The 17,431-nt window shown below is 60.7% G+C and overlaps 1 protein-coding gene across 1 annotated transcript in view; it reads left to right on the forward strand.

Moving 5' to 3' along the window:
- The window catches only part of LOC119096654 (titin), a 68,527-nt gene that overhangs the window by 41,557 nt on the left and 9,539 nt on the right, over positions 1-17,431 (forward strand). Inside the window, exons 21-44 of the mRNA XM_037219551.1 lie at positions 223-411; positions 622-805; positions 1,734-1,918; positions 2,478-2,636; positions 3,053-3,654; positions 3,951-4,156; positions 4,573-4,875; positions 5,184-5,347; positions 5,684-5,812; positions 6,042-6,194; positions 6,869-7,049; positions 7,304-7,485; positions 7,730-7,999; positions 8,297-8,474; positions 8,719-8,843; positions 9,187-9,279; positions 9,955-10,105; positions 10,582-10,779; positions 11,213-11,410; positions 13,574-13,719; positions 14,970-15,485; positions 16,317-16,415; positions 16,479-16,706; positions 16,989-17,078. Of these exons, the coding sequence (XP_037075446.1) occupies positions 223-411; positions 622-805; positions 1,734-1,918; positions 2,478-2,636; positions 3,053-3,654; positions 3,951-4,156; positions 4,573-4,875; positions 5,184-5,347; positions 5,684-5,812; positions 6,042-6,194; positions 6,869-7,049; positions 7,304-7,485; positions 7,730-7,999; positions 8,297-8,474; positions 8,719-8,843; positions 9,187-9,279; positions 9,955-10,105; positions 10,582-10,779; positions 11,213-11,410; positions 13,574-13,719; positions 14,970-15,485; positions 16,317-16,415; positions 16,479-16,706; positions 16,989-17,078 (4,929 nt within the window). The remainder of the gene's footprint in view (positions 1-222; positions 412-621; positions 806-1,733; positions 1,919-2,477; positions 2,637-3,052; positions 3,655-3,950; positions 4,157-4,572; positions 4,876-5,183; positions 5,348-5,683; positions 5,813-6,041; positions 6,195-6,868; positions 7,050-7,303; positions 7,486-7,729; positions 8,000-8,296; positions 8,475-8,718; positions 8,844-9,186; positions 9,280-9,954; positions 10,106-10,581; positions 10,780-11,212; positions 11,411-13,573; positions 13,720-14,969; positions 15,486-16,316; positions 16,416-16,478; positions 16,707-16,988; positions 17,079-17,431) is intronic.

Consider the following 17,431-nt stretch of genomic DNA (forward strand, 5'->3'; position numbering starts at 1 on the left):
TTTCCTGGCTATTATACGAGGAATGAGGCTATTACCACCATCTTATCTACATACATAATGTTCTTCACAAGTGCAATTAGCAACTTACAGCTCCCTTAACTCACTACTCCGCTCGGTCCTTGGTGATATACTGGTTCTAGCTCTACGGATGACTCCAGCGTCATCAAGAGATGTTTTAAGTGATTGCACTGCGTCATGACGGCTGTCGCCGCTTGCTTTCAGAACACCGGGAAGCAGATTCAGAACTTCGTCAGCACCGCTCAAGGCTTCTTGTCCGAGTCGCCGGAGCCGGAGCGGGTGATGCTGGAGCTGAACACGCTGGAGAACAAGTGGTCCTCCTTCTACCGCCAAGTGGGCGACAACAGGAAGCTGATCGATCTTTCGATCGACTACTTCCGGCTGGTGGAGGAGGTGAGAACGTAACACTTGTCCTGAGGTGGCTGCACGGTCCTGGTGAACGGCGCAGGGCATGGATGTGTGATGCGTTTTGAAGTTACAAGCGGTAACGCAACACGCATGCTGTCGAAGTAGGATTCAAGTTTTCTTTGACAGTTTTTCTTTCGCTTTTTTGGATTTGCCTTGTACGCCTGTATTATTATGCCACGTCTCCCGCCCCACCAGGCGGAGGACTGGTACAAGGACGGCGGGAAGCTGCTGGTGGACATCGCGCGCAAGTCGACCCAGATCCGCACGCCGGAGGAGGCGCAGCGCCTGCGCAGCGAGATCCACCTGTTCCTGACGCCCGGCGAGGAGCGCCAGGAGGAGCGGCTGCGCACCATCACCGTCATGGCTGAACAGCTCTACGGTCAGTGATGTGACGTACGCGGGGAGCGACGGACGATGCGTCATGCAGCATACATGCAGCGAGATACTCTGACGATGTGACGTATGCGGGGGCGACGGACGATGTGTCATGCAGCATACATGCAGTGAGATACTCTGACGATGTGACGTACGCGGGGAGCGACGGACGATGCGTCATGCAGCATACATGCAGTGAGATTCTCTGACGAGGTGACGTACGCGGGGACCGACGGACGATGCGTCGTGCAGCATGCATGCAGTGAGATACTCTGACGATGTGACGTACGCGGGGAGCGACGGACGATGCGTCGTGCAGCGTACATTCAGTGAGATACTCTGACGATGTGACGTACGCGGGGAGCGACGGACGATGCGTCATGCAGCATACATGCAGTGAGATACTCTGACGATGTGACGTATGCGGGGAGCGACGGACGATGTGTCATGCAGCATACATGCAGTGAGATACTCTGACGATGTGACGTACGCGGGGTGCGACGGACGATGCGTCGTGCAGCATACATGCAGTGAGATACTCTGACGATGTGACGTACGCGGGGAGCGACGGACGATGTGTCATGCAGCATACATGCAGTGAGATACTCTGACGATGTGACGTACGCGGGGAGCGATGGACGATGCGTCATGCAGCATACATGCAGTGAGATACTCTGACATCTTGTTGTATTCAGCTTGATTGAATTGAATTAGAGTGGGCAAACTGTTCCATGAAACAGTGGCAGTAGCATGCGTCCATGACGCATTGCCAAACACTATGTTTCGTACATTGTGATCACCGCTCATTCGGTGCGCGAGGGTTCGCCTGCCGCGGGTGGGCCTTCTCCAGTCACGTGCTGTGGTCTGGCCGCTGCCGATGCGGCGCCGGACGTCCGACCGCTGAGATGACGACCGCGCCCCGGCCTCGGCAGGCACGCGCCAGCCGGAGCGGGTGGTGACGGTGACGCGGCAGCACCAGGAGATGGTGGAGTCGCTGCGCACCGTGCGCGAGGAGCTCCAGACGCTGGTGCGCACGCTGGAGACGGCCGACGCCGAGCGCGAGGAGCTGCGCCGCCACAACGACCAGCTGACGCTGACGGCGCGCGCCGCCCAGCAGGTCAGCGGACCGGCCAGCGGTCAGCGGACCGGCCAGCGGTCAGCGGAGCGGGCCGGCGGCGGTGTGGTGGGGGGGGGGGGGGGGGGGGGGTGGCGTTTGGTGTGGGGAGGGCGTGTCGTAACGTGGACTTGCAGATTTTTGACTGGATTCGTCCCAGATCAAGCTAACAGATATGTGCCGGCTTGCGAATGATAACGAGCTACCTGTGTGTCGATCTGTTGGCATTTCCCGTCCAGTCAGCGCTCTGTTCCAGTCAGTGAGCTTCGGCGGCCTGTATGCGAACGTGACAGTATGTATGTGGACGTAACGACCTGTATGTTGACCTAACGGCCTGTATGTGGATGTGACAGCCGGCACATGGACGTTTAGTCTGTCTCTGCTGGTCAGAGGACTTCAGCTCGCCCACCCATGTAAATGAGTCAGCATTTTGAGCCCGTGTAGGCGAACCAGCGGTCTGCGCTTCTCTACGTAAGCAGGCTGACAGCTCAGTCAGAAGACAGACTGCCGATCAGTACCTGCCGTCCGAGGTGGTGACGCGTCGGCGCCTCTCCGTTGTCAGGAGGCAGACGCGGCGCGCGCCGCCGCCTCGGCCGCCGACGAGGCCCGCCGCGCCGCCGAGGCGGCCGCCCTGGCCCTGCAGGAGATGCCGCGGCCTATCACGCCGCTGGTCGTACCCAAGGTCGACGTCTGCACCGAAACCGTGGCCCACGTGGAAAAGGTAGAGAACGTCACAGAACATGGTGCTGCTTGTGATGTCCCTTCGGCGTAGGAATGTGTCGGCAGTGCCGATGTCTCCTCTCATACCCTTCTCAAAGTCGGCTGCAATGCGAGAGAAGCGATCGCGAACTGGGCGATTCAGTAGTCCGGTGCGTATCGCTAATGTAAGGTCGGTGGGTTTTACGGGAGCCCATTTTCAGCGTTAAAATGACTTGGAATTGTGGCATGGTTGCCTGGCCAAGGATGGCTACCACATATCCACTCTTGTGTCATACATATTGTAGCGTTATATTTTTAGTGTCAGTGATGTGCTCGTCGGGGATGATAACAACAGAACCAAACACATTTATATAATAATGGAGTGTTAAAACCCATCTATTTAGAGCGTATTGGCAATTTTATATTTCCGTGCTCCAGGTAACAGTTGACCGCGCCACCCAAGAAATTCCGGTTGGTACCTCGGACGCCTCGACGCAGAAGATTCCAGTTGGCACCTCCGATGCATCAACACAAGAGATTCCGGTCGGCACCTCCGATGCTTCAACGCAGAAGATTGCGGTGGGCACTTCAGATGCCTCAACGCAAGAGATTCCAGTCGGCACCTCCGATGCTTCAACGCAAGAGATTCCAGTCGGCACATCCGATGCCTCAACGCAAGAGATTCCAGTTGGCACCTCCGATGCCTCAACGCAAGAGATTCCAGTCGGCACCTCCGATGCTTCAACGCAAGAGATTCCGGTCGGCACATCGGACGCGTCAACCCAGAAGCTACCCGTCGGCACTTCGGACGCGTCCACGCAGAAGATCCCGGTGGGCACCTCAGACGCGTCGACGCAGGAGGCGAGCGTCTCGGTGGTTGACGCCGGGACGGTCCCGTGGCTGGTGGAGGAGGTCGCCCCGGTGTCGGCGTCCCGGCGACCGCGGCTGGGTCACGCGCCGCCGCCCGCTCCGCCCGTTTTCACCCAGCCGCTGCAGGACCGCACGGTGGAGGAAGGCGAGCGACACACCCTGGAGACCAGGTGCGGAGGGTGGCGAGGCTGGAGGGTCAGCCACCACGGGGGAGCGGGCAGAGTGGCGGGGGTAGACGATGCCGTTAGTGGTCACACCACGTGTGGCGGGTATCCTCGAGCTGCTATCCTAGTGTCTCCTGCGGCATGTTAAAATATTCAGCACCACAGAATTACCAAGGATCGTCAAGGATACCTCAGTTGGCTTTACTTTCGTCTGGCTTCTCGAATACGTGTATGTCTATTATTTTCTGTGAGCACTGTTGCTTTGGTCGTTGTTCCCTGTGAAACATGGTGTCTATCTTCAGGGTCATCGGAGAGCCGCAGCCCAAGACTAACTGGCAGAAAGACGGCGTATCGTGTGACAACAACTCCGACTACGCCATCACCAGCGAGAACGGCGTGTGCACGCTGACCATCGAGGAGACGCTGGTGGAGGACAGCGGCACGTTCACCTGCCGCGCCTGGAACCCAGCCGGGGTCAGCGAGACCAGCGCACGGCTCACTGTCAATGGTCAGTTCCCACGATCCTCCCCGCATGGCCTCGCTGCCGTCAGGAGTGGCAGATCGACAGTCATTCGGTTGTCTGGCTGCATGCCGTTATTTCGCGACGTTGTTCCCGATGATTGGATTAACTTGATTAATTTGATTTATGGATGGATGATTTAACCTGAAACGTTTCGCTTTAAATTAGGCTTGATTTATCACTTGACACTGTTTCCGAAATAGTACTATCTGAAACCATCTGTAAGTCATCTGAAACACGGTTTTTGTTCCGGTCATTCCACATCTGGTCTGTATCAAAGACTTTAACACTCCAGGCTGCCGTTTTCCTCCATGTTCCGCCGTCTCTTGCACGGAGTCTGCGCTCGGTGTGACGTCACCAGCGTGCGCCGGCCGGTGGAGCCGCTGACGTCGCGCCGCCCCCAGAGCCGGAGCCGCGGGAGCCGCTGTCGCCGCCGCTGTTCAGCAGGCCGCTGCGGGACGCGCGGCTCGAGCAGGGCGGCCCGCTGCAGCTGGAGGCCACCGTCACCGGACACCCGCTGCCCGACGTCACCTGGCTCCACAACGGCGTCTGCGTCGACGGCTCGCGCCGCTACGTCACCACCTACAACAACGGCCAGTGCCTGCTGCGCGTGGAGCAGGCGCTGCCGCAGGACCAGGGCAGCTTCGTCTGCCGCGCCACCAACGCGCTGGGCACCGACCAGACGGCCGCCACCGTGCGCGTGCAGCGTGAGTCGCGACCGAGCACTGCCGCCCGCGCCCGCTGACGGTGGGAGCTGGCGGTGGCCTGTGCCATGCCCTCTGCTGGCCACGCCGCTGAACAATGACGTTGCGTTGTGTCGTCTCGTGTCTCCCGCCCTACGAGGGGTACGACTCTTGTCCAAAAGTTGTCGTGAACTATCGTTCGGATAGCGGCCGATACGTGCGTGACCCGGGGCGTGCGCCGCGGGGTTCTGACATCGCCAGGGGCGGTCGGTCGGTTCCTGGAGCGACGCCGTGTCCGGCCGCGTGACGCAGCTCTGCCCGTTCTATTTCAGCGCGGGTGCCGTCGGAGGCGCCTCGGTTCACGGTGCCGCTGAGTAACGTGATGGCGCGGGCCGGCCAGAAGCTGCGGCTCGAGTGCGAGGTGACGGGCCTGCCCCACCCGGAGCTCAGCTGGCGCCACAACGATCGCCCCGTCCAGGAGAGCAGGGACACCAGGGTCAGTAGGCGGCGGTCGCGCCGCCGCCCGCGGCTTCGCTTGCTCTGGCGTTGGAATGTGAGCGCGGTCGCCGATTTGACACGCCCTGAGATATAGTTGAGAACTTTTGGTATATATTTTGGGTAGTATTTGCTGGACATGCTAGCGGTTTGGGCGGGAAGTTTGATTGCACGCATCCAAACATAATTGAGTAGCTTCGCCGTTTCCGCTGATCATGCTTCCACCAGATGTGGAACACCATCAAAAGATACATTTATGAAGGTTTCCACGCCATTTGTGCATCCCATCCAGTCGTGTACCGGCTGCTGACTGGGTCCGTCTCCATCTCCGGAGCAGGTAACGTTCGACGGTCTGCGGGCTACGCTGACCATTCCCGAGGCCTTCCCCAAGGACGCCGGCACCTACGTCATCACGGCCAGAAACTCGGCCGGCGAGGCCACCTGTTCCTGCAATGTGTCCGTCAAGGTAGGGGGAGAGAAAGACACAGGATGGGAGGCCACCGTAATGACAGAACAAGTCCGTGACATTACCAATATGTTCTGGCTATTTGGACATGTTTTTCGTGCATTGGCTCATGTGGTCATCTGATAAGCTTTTAGGTGTTCAGACGCCAGTGTCATGCAGTTTCCATGGTTACCGAGCCCACGAGGAAGCCCGCGGATCTGTCGGTGAGTTAGGATCCTCCGCCGTGCAGGGTCGCCTGCCCACCGAGACGTCCGACTCTGAGATGGCCAGCGACATCGAGCCAGTGAAGCCGTGTATCCAGGTGGAGCTGCGGGACCTGACGGTGGAGCAGGGCGAGCGGGCCCAGCTCGACTGCGTGCTCACCGGCCAGCCGGAGCCAGAGGTCAGTGGAGAGGGGTGTGCAGCTGGACCAGAGGGCGACATGGAGGGGTGTCCAGCCCGACCAGAGGTCAGTGGGGAGGGGGTCCAGCTGAGCCAGAGGGCGGGGTAGAGGGGTGTCCAGCCGGACCAAAGGTCAGTGGGGAGGGGTGTCCAGCTGGAGCCAGGGGTCGGCATGGAGGGGAGTCCAGGTGGAGCCAGAGGTCAGTGGAGAGAGGGGTTCAGCTCGACCAGAGGGCGGCGTAGAGGGGTGTCCAGCTGGACCGGAGGCCAGGGTAGAGGATGGATAGCTGGACCAGACGTCGCCGCAGTGAGATGTTCATCTGGATTGTGTACTCGCCGGCCAGCCGAAGTGGAGGATATCATCACCGGTGGCCGACGTAGAAGAGGGAATACTGCTCACCCTGACCTGGCACGGGTTGGGGGCTAATTCCCTGAGCACCTGGGATGCTGCTCTGTCAGTGAACGACAGCATGCGTAGCCGTGGTGCGCGAAAGTGTTGCATTGCCTGTGTATTCATAAGCGGCGGCTGATCGCTCAAACCACAGCTCGCGTCGTCAGCTGGCGCCATGTTATGCCCTGTTGCATGTTGACGCGACACCGCTCGTCCACTGTGTCTGTTGTGTTTACCTGAGTATCGTAGACTGCGGCGCGCTCAACGTCTGTCTGTTAATGCAGGTGATCTGGTACCACGGCGACGAACCAGTCAAGGAGTCCAAGGACTTCCAGCTGCTGTTTCACGGCGACCGGTGCACACTGGTCATCAACCACGCCCTGCGCGAGGACGCCGGACCCTACTCCGTGGTGGCCATCAACTCAGCTGGCGAGGCCACCTCCTCCTGTCGGCTGCACGTGCTCGGTGAGCTTCGATGTGGAGTCAGACTCATCGGAGTCATGCGACCTGCTCTTGTCGACTCTACGTGTTTATTAAGCTCCGTTGATAGGTCGGCTGATCCGAACTGAGCGACCGTATCTTGTTGACTTCCTTCAGTCAATACCTGAGGCTCGGCGTCAAGTCACGTCTCTCGTATTGTAAGCTAGTTGTGGCAATGTTCTACCTCGCATTTGCACGAAATGCGCGGGGCTCGTTGCCGATAGCTTCACATGTTTCAGCTCCCCGAACGCCGACTCCGGAGGAGCCGGTTGAGGAGCCCAAGTTCACGCGGCTCCTGACCGATGCCAGCGCCAGGGAGGGAGAGCGAGAGGTTTTGGAAGCTGAGGTCACTGGACTGCCAGAGCCCACGGTCGTCTGGCTCAAAGATGGTCGTGAGGTCAAGTCCACGGAGAGCATGAAGGTATCTGACAAACTCAAAAACTTCTTGAAAGTTGGTGGTTATTCGTTGTATGTCGTGATTGCACTGTATGCTTGTCAGAACTACTCAAATCGTGTGATTCGTTCGTTCTGCGACGTCCGTAGGAGCGGGCCAAGATCAGATTTACCACGTGCCGAGAACCACACGGTATGTCGCGCTGCATCCGTGACCTACCTCCGTACCGCTAGCGCTCCCTCTAACGACGGCGCTCCTCGCCTCTCCCCAGATCAGCCTGGAGGGCGGCCGAGCTCGGCTGGAGATCGGCTCGTGCCTCCCCCAGCACGCCGGCAACTACATCTGCGTGGCGTCCAACCGGGCGGGCGAGGCGCGCTGCTTCTCGCACGTGACTGTGCGCCCGCGGCCCCAGCCCGTCCAGTTCCGGCCCCCGCCGCGCATGGAGCCGCCCACGTTCGTGCAGATCTTCAAGGACCAGCACGTGGCGACCGGCACGGACGCGCTGTTCCAGTGCATCATCGATGGCAAGCCCAAGCCGACGGTACGGCCAAAGGAAACCCGAATCCACACCTTACGCGTCACCGTAGGTGGTGATCTGTGCCGTGTGGAGTGCTTAGGAATCATGCTGAATCGCTTTCGCCGGCCGCGTTGTGTTGAAAGCAGCTGTTGGGTTCTGCAGCCTTTGGGGGTGAGCGTCACATGCTGGCCCACCGCCATTAGTGCTACGCCTTTGAGTAGAGCAGCGAGAACTTTGCGTGTGATGCACACTCTAGCGATTTCAATTCACTGTTCTCCGCCGTGATCTCGCTCGACCTGACACTGCTGGAGGCGTTTCCAGGTGCAGTGGATGTTCGAGGATGGCGCTCTGCCGTCGGACAAGTTCGAAACGCAGTCGGAGGGCCAGCATCACATGCTGAAGATCCGCTCCACGGAGATGGGCCACAGCGGCCGGGTCAAGTGTGTGGCCGAGAACGAGATTGGCAAGGCCACGTGCGCCGCACACCTATCCGTCGAAGGTACGTCGTACTCGGACGAGCTTCGATGGGACGGCACCATGCGTGCGCAGGAATATTCATTACTGTTTCTAGTTGTATGATCGTAGTTTCCGTGCGCTTTTCTTGGATTTTCCCCTGAAATTTCGTCGTCGTGATTAGAAGAATGTTTGTTGTTAAGCGTCCTCAAATTAGAGGCTTTATCATAATCTTGGGTTTTGATCGTGCGCTTGAATCTGTCAGTCCGTTTTCACTCCCCTTTCGACAGAGCCCGTGACCGACATTTCGCTGCCTGTGACGGAACAGCGCATTTCCACCGGGTCCAGCAAAGAGTCCTCCAAGTCCTTCGCTCTGAAGAAAACCATGTATACCGAAGTACATGAGCAAACCCAGGTACGTCTCACTCATCAGCGCTTACACTGCCTGCGATCCTGAGAATGTTCCGGCGTGCTTGTTGATTTTTTGAAATCGATACGTCGTGCGGTCATATGGCTCTGTGGCCTTCAATGCAGCCGGTCAGTTTATTTTTGCTGATCTGGCATCGATATTACTGACGACATCGTGCTGAAGATGCAATCCCCAGAGGCCTCCTTATAAGTGTCTCCGGTCTCTCTGAGCATCACATCAGGGTTGTCCGTGTTGGTTGAATGCTGTTCGTGCTGCTTCATTATTGCTCGCGTCTCACGTCCCGTTCTGTACGGTAAACTTAAACGCAAACTATGCTTGTGATTTACAGGTTGTCAACGGTGACAAGAAGCCCAAGCACGACGGGTTGGAGGAGCAGAGCCAGGAGGTTCACTCCAGTGTGACGGCCCCCTCGGACCAAAAGGTAACGTTATAGGAGGACGCGTACACACCATATCAGCCCAGCCCGACCCGATGACGCCACCCATGGAACTCTGCATTTCTGTTTCATTTGGCTCCGGGCGCTTCTAAGACGCACCGGGACTTGCCAGTCTTCCAGTCTACTCCGTGGGTGTGACTGTAGTCTCCTGCCTGGGTGTGACTGTAGCGTCCTGATCATTGAATACCCTGATCACGAGATCTAAGTCGAATAGCGTTACAGGTTATAACGCTGCGGTGAATGGAGTTAAAACGATTATTGCAGCTTCGTTGTCGACTTGTGCCGCCCCATCCCTGCATTTGTACAACTCTCCAACAACCAGGTTAACTCCGTTTACACTGTTATCTCTCCCCTCCACTGTTGCTCGTACTTTTATCCCTTCCCTTCACTGTTGCTCGCACTGTCATCCCTTCCCTTCACTGTTGCTCGCACTGTCATCCCTTCCCTTCACTGTTGCTCGCACTGTTATCCCTTCCCTCCACTGTTGCTTGCACTGTCATCCCCTCCCTTCACTGTTGCTCGCACTGTCATCCCTGCCCTTCACTGTTGCTAGCCCTGCCATCCCCTCTTTCCACTGTTGCGTGATGACGTGGCTGACGCGTCACCTCCCGCGTGCCGCGCACCACATTTCGCCATCAGCGGGTCTCTCCCGGCTGGCAGATGCTGCGAACCACGTACGAAGAGTGTCGTCAGGACCGGAACCAGCAGCGGGTGGAGCGGCGGCCGGCCAAGCCACCGCGCTACCTCACACCACTGCAGGGTGTGCTGGTCAAACAGGGCGACACCGTCAACCTGGAGGGAGTCTACACAGGTACGACCCGGCGCAGCCGCGGGGGCACTGGTGCTGGACAGTCCGATACAATGGTACACAGATACGATACACCGTGGCCGTTGGGCACTGGTCCTGGGCAGTCCGGTACAGGGCGCACAGGTACGACACGTCTCGGCCGGGGGTCACTGGCGCTGTGCAGTCCGATACAGCGGTACACAGATACAACACGCCTCGGCCGCGGGTGTTGAGCGGTGAGCAGCCTGGCGCAGTGCGCCCGGGCTGGGCAATGTGGTGCAGCGGGTCACGGATGGGCTGTTCGACCTCTGCGTACGGGAGCTGGCAGTGCGGCTCAGGAGCACACCGGCGCGACACCCGCCCCGAGATAAGCGCTTGCTGCACAGTCAGGAAAATGACGGCGACCGTTCCTTCTTGAGGCGTTTCGGAAGGGACGCGGGAGTGCTCGCGTCGACGCTGCAGCGCGGCCTGCCTGACGCCGGCCGGTCCGCCGCCGGCAGGCTCCCCGCCCCCGGACGTCAAGTGGTTCAAGAGCGGTGTCGAGCTGGCGCCCGGCGACCGCGCCGTGACCTCGCACGACCAGAGCCGGGTCACGCTCACTCTGGAGCGGGTCACCGAGGAGGACGGCGGCCGCTACACCTGCACCCTCAGCAACCCGGCCGGCACGGCCACCAGCACCGCGGACATCGTGGTGAAGAGTGAGTGGCCGGCCGTCTGGGAGAGCAGGGAAAAGGTCACGGTCGAGTGCCGGTCGATCAGGACAGGGCAGTGATCAGGAGAGAGCAACGGAGTGTCATGGAGAGCATAACCACCGTCAGGAGTGATCAGGAGTCATTGAGAGGCAGGGCCAGTCTCAGGAGCGAGTAGCGAAGTGAGTTCGCTGGAACAACAGGACAGGTGTCGGGTGTGTAGCTCGGTCTGATCAGAGTTTGCGTAGTCAGGCCTGGTCTTCAGACGGGTGTCCTCCCCGGGCTGCGGTGCTGCGTTCTTCCCGCCGACTGGTTTGTGCTGTCGTTTTGGGGTCTGAGCTGTGCGCCCGCCGAGATGTTGAACATCAAGCACCATGTTCGTCCCGAAGCCGATGTTTGTCTGCCGACGGCGCTGACCGCCGTACGGCCGTGTCCTCGGCAGAGACCGTGTTCCCGCCGGTGTTCGACCACCGACTGAAGGCGCAGGTGGCCCGGCCGGGCCAGCGGCTCTTCTTCGAGGCCACCGTGAGCGGCACGCCGCAGCCGGAGGTGGTCTGGACCAAGGACGGCCGGCCGCCCGACACTCAGCGCACGACCGTCAAGCGGGAGGGCACCCGGCACATCCTGGCCATCGAGAACGGTCAGAACTGAGCCTGCCTTCACTGGCCAATGGGATGCCGGCTAAGGTGCTCTCGTTGGTGGTAGCCGGATATATCGAACAACAGGCCGGGTTGTCATATTGTGAGATAATCTGTTGACTGGTTTGCAATTTACGAAAGCATCAGCGTGCTCCTTCGTCTTGCCCCATGTTGACACCGTATCAAACAAAATCCGAATTGGAATTGAGTTTGCGCTGGAGATAATTTGGGTTTTCAAAATATTTTATTTTCTTGTTGTTGTCATGCTGTTGCACCCTATATTGTATTGTTGGTCCCCTTCCCAAGTAAAACATACACGGTAGGTAACAAAAAAGATTCGGACTAACGTAGGACAGAGACAAGATGTAAACAGCATGTTGCCCACCTCTTTAAATGATCAGATTTCGTGTCCGTTCTGCGCGCTCCGACATGGTGCCAAGATTTTTCCCCGGATCATAACCGCTGTACACGTACTTGGAGGCCCGTCCCTTGAAGCTGACGCCGGGCTTGGTCTTGAAGTGGGCGCTGCAGCCGCAGCCGGCGCCAGGCGCGTAAGCCGCCGGGGACGGGATAGCCTCCTGCTCCCGTCCTCCCATGTCGCGGTGCTTGATCCTAAGCGTGAAGTCTGGCGCGCGCGGCAGCGGCAGCCGCGGCAGGTAGGCGTTCGGTCCCGGCCCGCGCGCCGGCCGCCTTGCCGGCGGTCGTGAGTTGAGTGTGAACCCGCGCCGCGTGCTGACCTCCATCCGCGGACTGTAGGCGTTCGGCGCCGGCGTCTGGTCCGCGGGGGCGGCGGCGCGCGCGCCGAGGCTGAAGGCGGGCCGGCCGCGCGGCCCCCGCGGCACGCTGTAGCTGGCCGGTCCGGGGTCGGTCGGCGCCTCCCTGGCGCCGCCCACGGCGCCGGCCAGACTGTAGGCGGGGGCACGCCGCTTAGGCAGCTTCTCCGGCGAGTAGGCGCCCGGTCCGGGCGTGCGGAATTCTAACTCGTTCTCGAAAGGCCTGAACGTCAGCTCCGGCGCGCGCCGCGGGTTCTTGGGCGTCTTGTAGGCGTTGGGTGCCGGCATCTCGGGCGGCTTGCCGGGTCTGGGGAGCACGCCGATGATGGGCGCGTGCACGGCGGGTTCCACCGGCTCTGGGTCGTACGCGTCCGGCCCGGGGTTGTTCATCATCGGCGTGAGCGGCTGTGGCCGGTAATGCAGGCTGTAGTGCGGCCCGGCCGGCGGCGGGCGCACGTTCCACGCGCCGGCGCCGGGCCCGTCGGTGCGGTGCCGCGCCGGCAGCCGGTCGTTGAAGCGGAAGCGCGGCGCCGCGGGCAGGTGCGCCGTCACCGGGTCGTACGCCGGCGCCGGCGTCTTGGTGAAGGAGGTGCGGTCGAGTGGGTTGGGCAGGCCGACGCTGGCGGTGGGCGGCGGCCGGCTCTTGAGGCTGGTGCGCGGCGGCCGGCGCGCCACGTCCCCGCGCGTCACCAGGTGCACGGGGCCCGGCGAGCTGTCGTAGTCAGGCCGCTCCAGCCGCGGCTTCAGCGTCGTCAGCAGCTGGTGCTTGCACTTTGGCATCCGGACGTTGTAGGACGCCGGGCTGGCGCCGTCCTGTTTCGCGGGCGTGGTCTCCGCGCCGCGACCCGTGAAGTAGAAGCGGGGCGCTGTGTGCATGTGCACGTTCATGTCGGGCAGGTCGTACTCGCTGGGGCCGGGTGTGCCGGCGGTCAGGCAGGTCAGCGGCTGACCGCCGGGCGGGGGGACGTACTCCCCCATGGCGTCGCGGTACCCAACCGGCTCGGGCTCACCAGCCGTCGCCATGATAGTCAGAAAATTATGGATGCTCAACAAGGCATTTGGTATTGAATGATATTAAGAGAGCAGTTTAACACGTTTTGTCTGAAGTTACATTCTATTCCAAATTTTGTCCCCAGCTCAATGAAATGGTTTCCCCCCACCTAGTCCCTACGCATGTCCGGTTTGGCGGCCTTGTTTTTTGTCTCTTTATGGAAGCTACAAATGGAAACTGGAAATTTCGCTTAGAGGTACGTGCAGAAGATAACAGCTCCACCTCCGTTGTGAAAACGTCTTATAATGCGCATCTCTCACTAATACAGCACCTGGACTGCCCGACAGCGCAGTAACGTGAACTAGTCCTGATGACCCAGCACCACCTGCCGCGTGTTGCAGTGACCCCCGCCGACGCTGGCAAGTACAGCATCCAGGCGACGAACGCGGGCGGCGAGGCCACCTCCATCGCCGACCTGGTGGTGTCGGACGAGGTGCCGGTGCTGGTGGAGCGGCGCCTCACCACCCAGGACCTGTCGGAGCGCGAGGTGAGCTGCCGGACCGTCCCCCCGTCTGGTGTTATTGCGCCGTGCACCCGCACCGTGCACCCGCACCGTGCACCCGCGCAAGGCGCCCGCACACGACACACCCTCACATGGCAGGTGTGCTGCACTCTGTACAGACCCCTGCGGTCTGCAAGGTCTCGGGCGGGAGGGAGCTGAGTACAGCAACACGTTCATTGCACAGGTCGTGGTCGTGTTCAAGTGGTGAACGAACGGTGGATGTTACCTCCGCGTCCGAAGCCTTCTGTTATATTTTTTGGTTGGGGTTTCGTGATACGTAGAAAGCACGGGAATATAGCTTCGTTGCCTTATGCCCCCTTTTATTTATTCAACGTTTGTGAGATTTCATCACTGCAGAAAAGTGGTGAACAGGTGGGTACGGCGTGGATATCTGCTCCATTGAGTAGCTGTTTGGCTGCTTATGAGCGGACAGCACAGGGCACTTGGGTCGTGGACACACTCGGTTGAACATGTTGGCGGAAATGTACATAATCATGTTTTGTCATGCCGAGGGGCCCGCGCTTCGGTGCAGCATCTTATGTACATTTTTCTGTGCATCGTGGTCTTCAGGAACTGAGCCACCGCTTTGGGCATCTGAATAAAGCTTTCTTTACTTCTCGCTTTTTGTCGGTCTTTGAAAGGAAAGGACATAGTTGCTGGTCGTAACATATGTCACAGATGATTGTAGACGTAACTGATTTTGAGCTGTTTGTGCAATGTATGTGTTCCTTTTGTAGTGGTCCGTTTTTCAGTCGCCAAATTTAGGCGTCATCATGTAGTGCCAGTCACAAAGTTGCCGAGTGGCGTATCGCACTGGTTTAAAGTTGATAAACATTGAATGTTTAAAGCGACGCACGTCGATTTCGAGTTCCTTCACGTCGCTATTTTCCTTTCCTATAAGTCATCGACTGTAATGTTCCTGACGTTTGAGACCGTTCTGGTTTGGTATAGCTATCGTTCACTAGTATGCGTCCAGTGCATATTTTTACGACCAGCAACTGTCATCCGCTGCTGTTGGTGATGGTGGTGGCGGAAGGGGCGGTAGTGCGTTCCGTGGTGTCTGCCTGCACTGTTCAGCACTCGCACTGTTTGTGAAATGCAACGCCATGTTTCCAGAGCACCCATTTCTGGTGAGACGAAGTGAACACTGCACACCTTTGGCTCATCGAAAGGCACTGTCTGTGTCGCACTCACACTCACAGCTTCTAACCATTCTCATTTTGTATTTTCCTTAGTATAAAGCGACGCTAGAACGAAACTCAGCGGTCTCGAAGGCGGCTGAGCCAGCGACGCAGCCTCCAGCGACGGTGCAGCCCCCAGAGCCCCTCCCACCCGTTCCGCAGCCCCAGCCCGCTCCTTCCGGGGTCAGGCAGGCCATCTCAAAGATCGAGCAGACGCATCAGTCTAGCTCGTCGGAAGTGGTGCGGCACACGCAGCCGGCCGCGCCAGCACCGAGGACGGTCCGGTCGCCGTCGCCGACCACCCGCCAGCAGACCCGTTCCACGGACGCCACGCAGGTGCAGAAGGAGCAGCGCATGGTGACGAACAAGGTGACAGTCGACCTGCGCGACGCCGCACGGCCGGAGCGGCCCGTGGAGCGAGAGGCGATCCCCGACACCCGGGCGGCCGTCACCGAGGGCAGGCAGGCGAAGGAGTCGAAGCTGGTCCAGCTGTCGGAGATCGCGGCCATCCCGCAGCCGCCGCCGGCCGGCAGGGCCGACGTGTGCATGCCGAGTGCGCCGCCCGACCGGGTAGGCAAGCGAGTTGATGAAGTGGAGGAGAACGTTACCAAAACCAAAGAGGAGAGGATCGTGACGATACCCAAACTGACGCCTGTAGTGCCACCGAAGCCCAAACCACAGCAGGTGAAGAAAGTTGTCGAGATTCCCCCGGAGGCGAAGCCAAAAGCTGAGCCAATTCAGCGCCCCCCTGAACCCGTCCCAGTGCCATCAGATGTAGCGAAGACCACGAAGAAAAGCCAAGAGACGGTTATTAATCAGACGAGGGAAGTTACACAATCGACGAAGACGGAGGTGAAACGCCCCCCTACAAAAGAGCCGCCAAAGGTCGCGCCGAAGCCAGTCGCTCCCCCGCCACGGGTAGAGCCTAAGAAACCAATAGAAGTCCCTCACAAGCCTGTGTACTCTGCTCTTTATAAGCAGACCTCAGCGGAGGAGGCTTACACGACAGAAGAGCAGCAGGCTCAGAGGCCAAAGGCCGTACCGGTTCAGCCGACAACACATACCGGAACTGACCTTTATCAATTCCCGCAGACACCTGTGGCCGCCGCTGAGCCGCCCGCGGTACCTGCCTCCGCCCCTGTTCCCAAGGTCGCCCCCAAACCGAAGCTGACGCCTCCTGCGCCGACTCCGTCTCTGACGTACGTGTCCCACACCGGCCCGCCCGAGCACCAGCAGTACCCGGCACCGGCGCCCTCCCACACGGACCACACCTCCGTGTCCCGATCGGAGACGACCACGACTGAGGAGCAGGTGACCAGCGTCACCAGCGTCACCTCGCGCCAGCAGCAGGAGCGGCCCGTGCCAGAGCCGCAGCAGCAGCGCCCCCGTCCGCCTGGGAAGCGGCTCTCCGACATCAAGCGGCTGATCGAGACACAGATAGAGGAGGTGGAGACGAACGGCTCGTCGGCCGAGCTGCGCGGCGGCGTCTGCGTGCTGCCAGTACGCACGCCGGACACCGAGCCGCCGGAGCCGACGGTCAGCCCGCCGCGGCCGCGGCCGCAGTCGGCCGCCGCCGCGCCCTTCCGGCCGTTCCCTGACCTGGAGCCGTTCCCGTACGAGCCTGAGCGGCCGCGGCCGGCGTCGGCGCGCGCGGTGCACCCACCCCCCACGCCGACGCGCTTTGTACCGGGCCGCTTCAGCGAGACCGACTACGAGAGCGACTTCGACGAGCGCATCCCAACGCGCTGGCAGGCGGATGGCTACGAGTACATCGACCGGCGCGAGATCCAAGTGAGCTTGCCGGAGGCGGCGGCGCGGCCGGCGGCTCCGGACGCCAAGCCGCCCACGCCGCCGTCGCAGTTCGACACGCCGCCGCAGGTCGCGCGGCCGCCGCGGCCGCACGTCGACCTGGCCGCGCCGGTGGCACGCGCGCCCGAGCCGCCGGCGGAGCGACCGCGCTTCACCAAGAAGACGCCCTTGGAGACGCCCTGGGTGCCGGTGAAGCGGGAGCGGGAGGTGGCGGCGCCGCCGCGACCGGAGCCGCCGCCGCCGCCGCAGCCCGTGACGCCGCAGCGGCCGGTGAGAGAGGCGGTGCAGCAGTGGCCGCCGCCGCCCGAGCAGCCAGACGCGGAGAAGGTGGCACGAGAGACGCGCGAGGAGACGGTAGAGAGCGTCTCACAGCTGGAGCAAAGGACGTACAAGAAGCCGGCCTGGCCGCCGGCGCCGACCGTGCCGGACGGCGCTGCGGTCTCGGCGCCGACTCGGACGTCAAGGACGTCCGAGACCACCGAGAGCATGATGAAGCGGACAGAGGAGACGCAGCGGACGCAGCTGGGTGCGCCTCGGCCGCTGGCGCAGCCGACGGCGGTGCGGTCCGGCCAGCAGCAGAGCTCGCACACCGCCAGCAGCTCGGCCAGCCTCCACTCGGAGCGCACCGAGGTGCAGCGGCCGGCGGGCGCGGCTGATGGTCCGGCGCCGCCGCCCAGCTCCCACCCTCCTGCGCAGGCGACCACGGG

This window comes from Pollicipes pollicipes, unplaced genomic scaffold (assembly GCF_011947565.3).
Source record: "Pollicipes pollicipes isolate AB1234 unplaced genomic scaffold, Ppol_2.1 Scaffold_4295;HRSCAF=5057_pilon_pilon_pilon, whole genome shotgun sequence".
Classification (NCBI taxonomy): domain Eukaryota; kingdom Metazoa; phylum Arthropoda; class Thecostraca; order Pollicipedomorpha; family Pollicipedidae; genus Pollicipes; species Pollicipes pollicipes.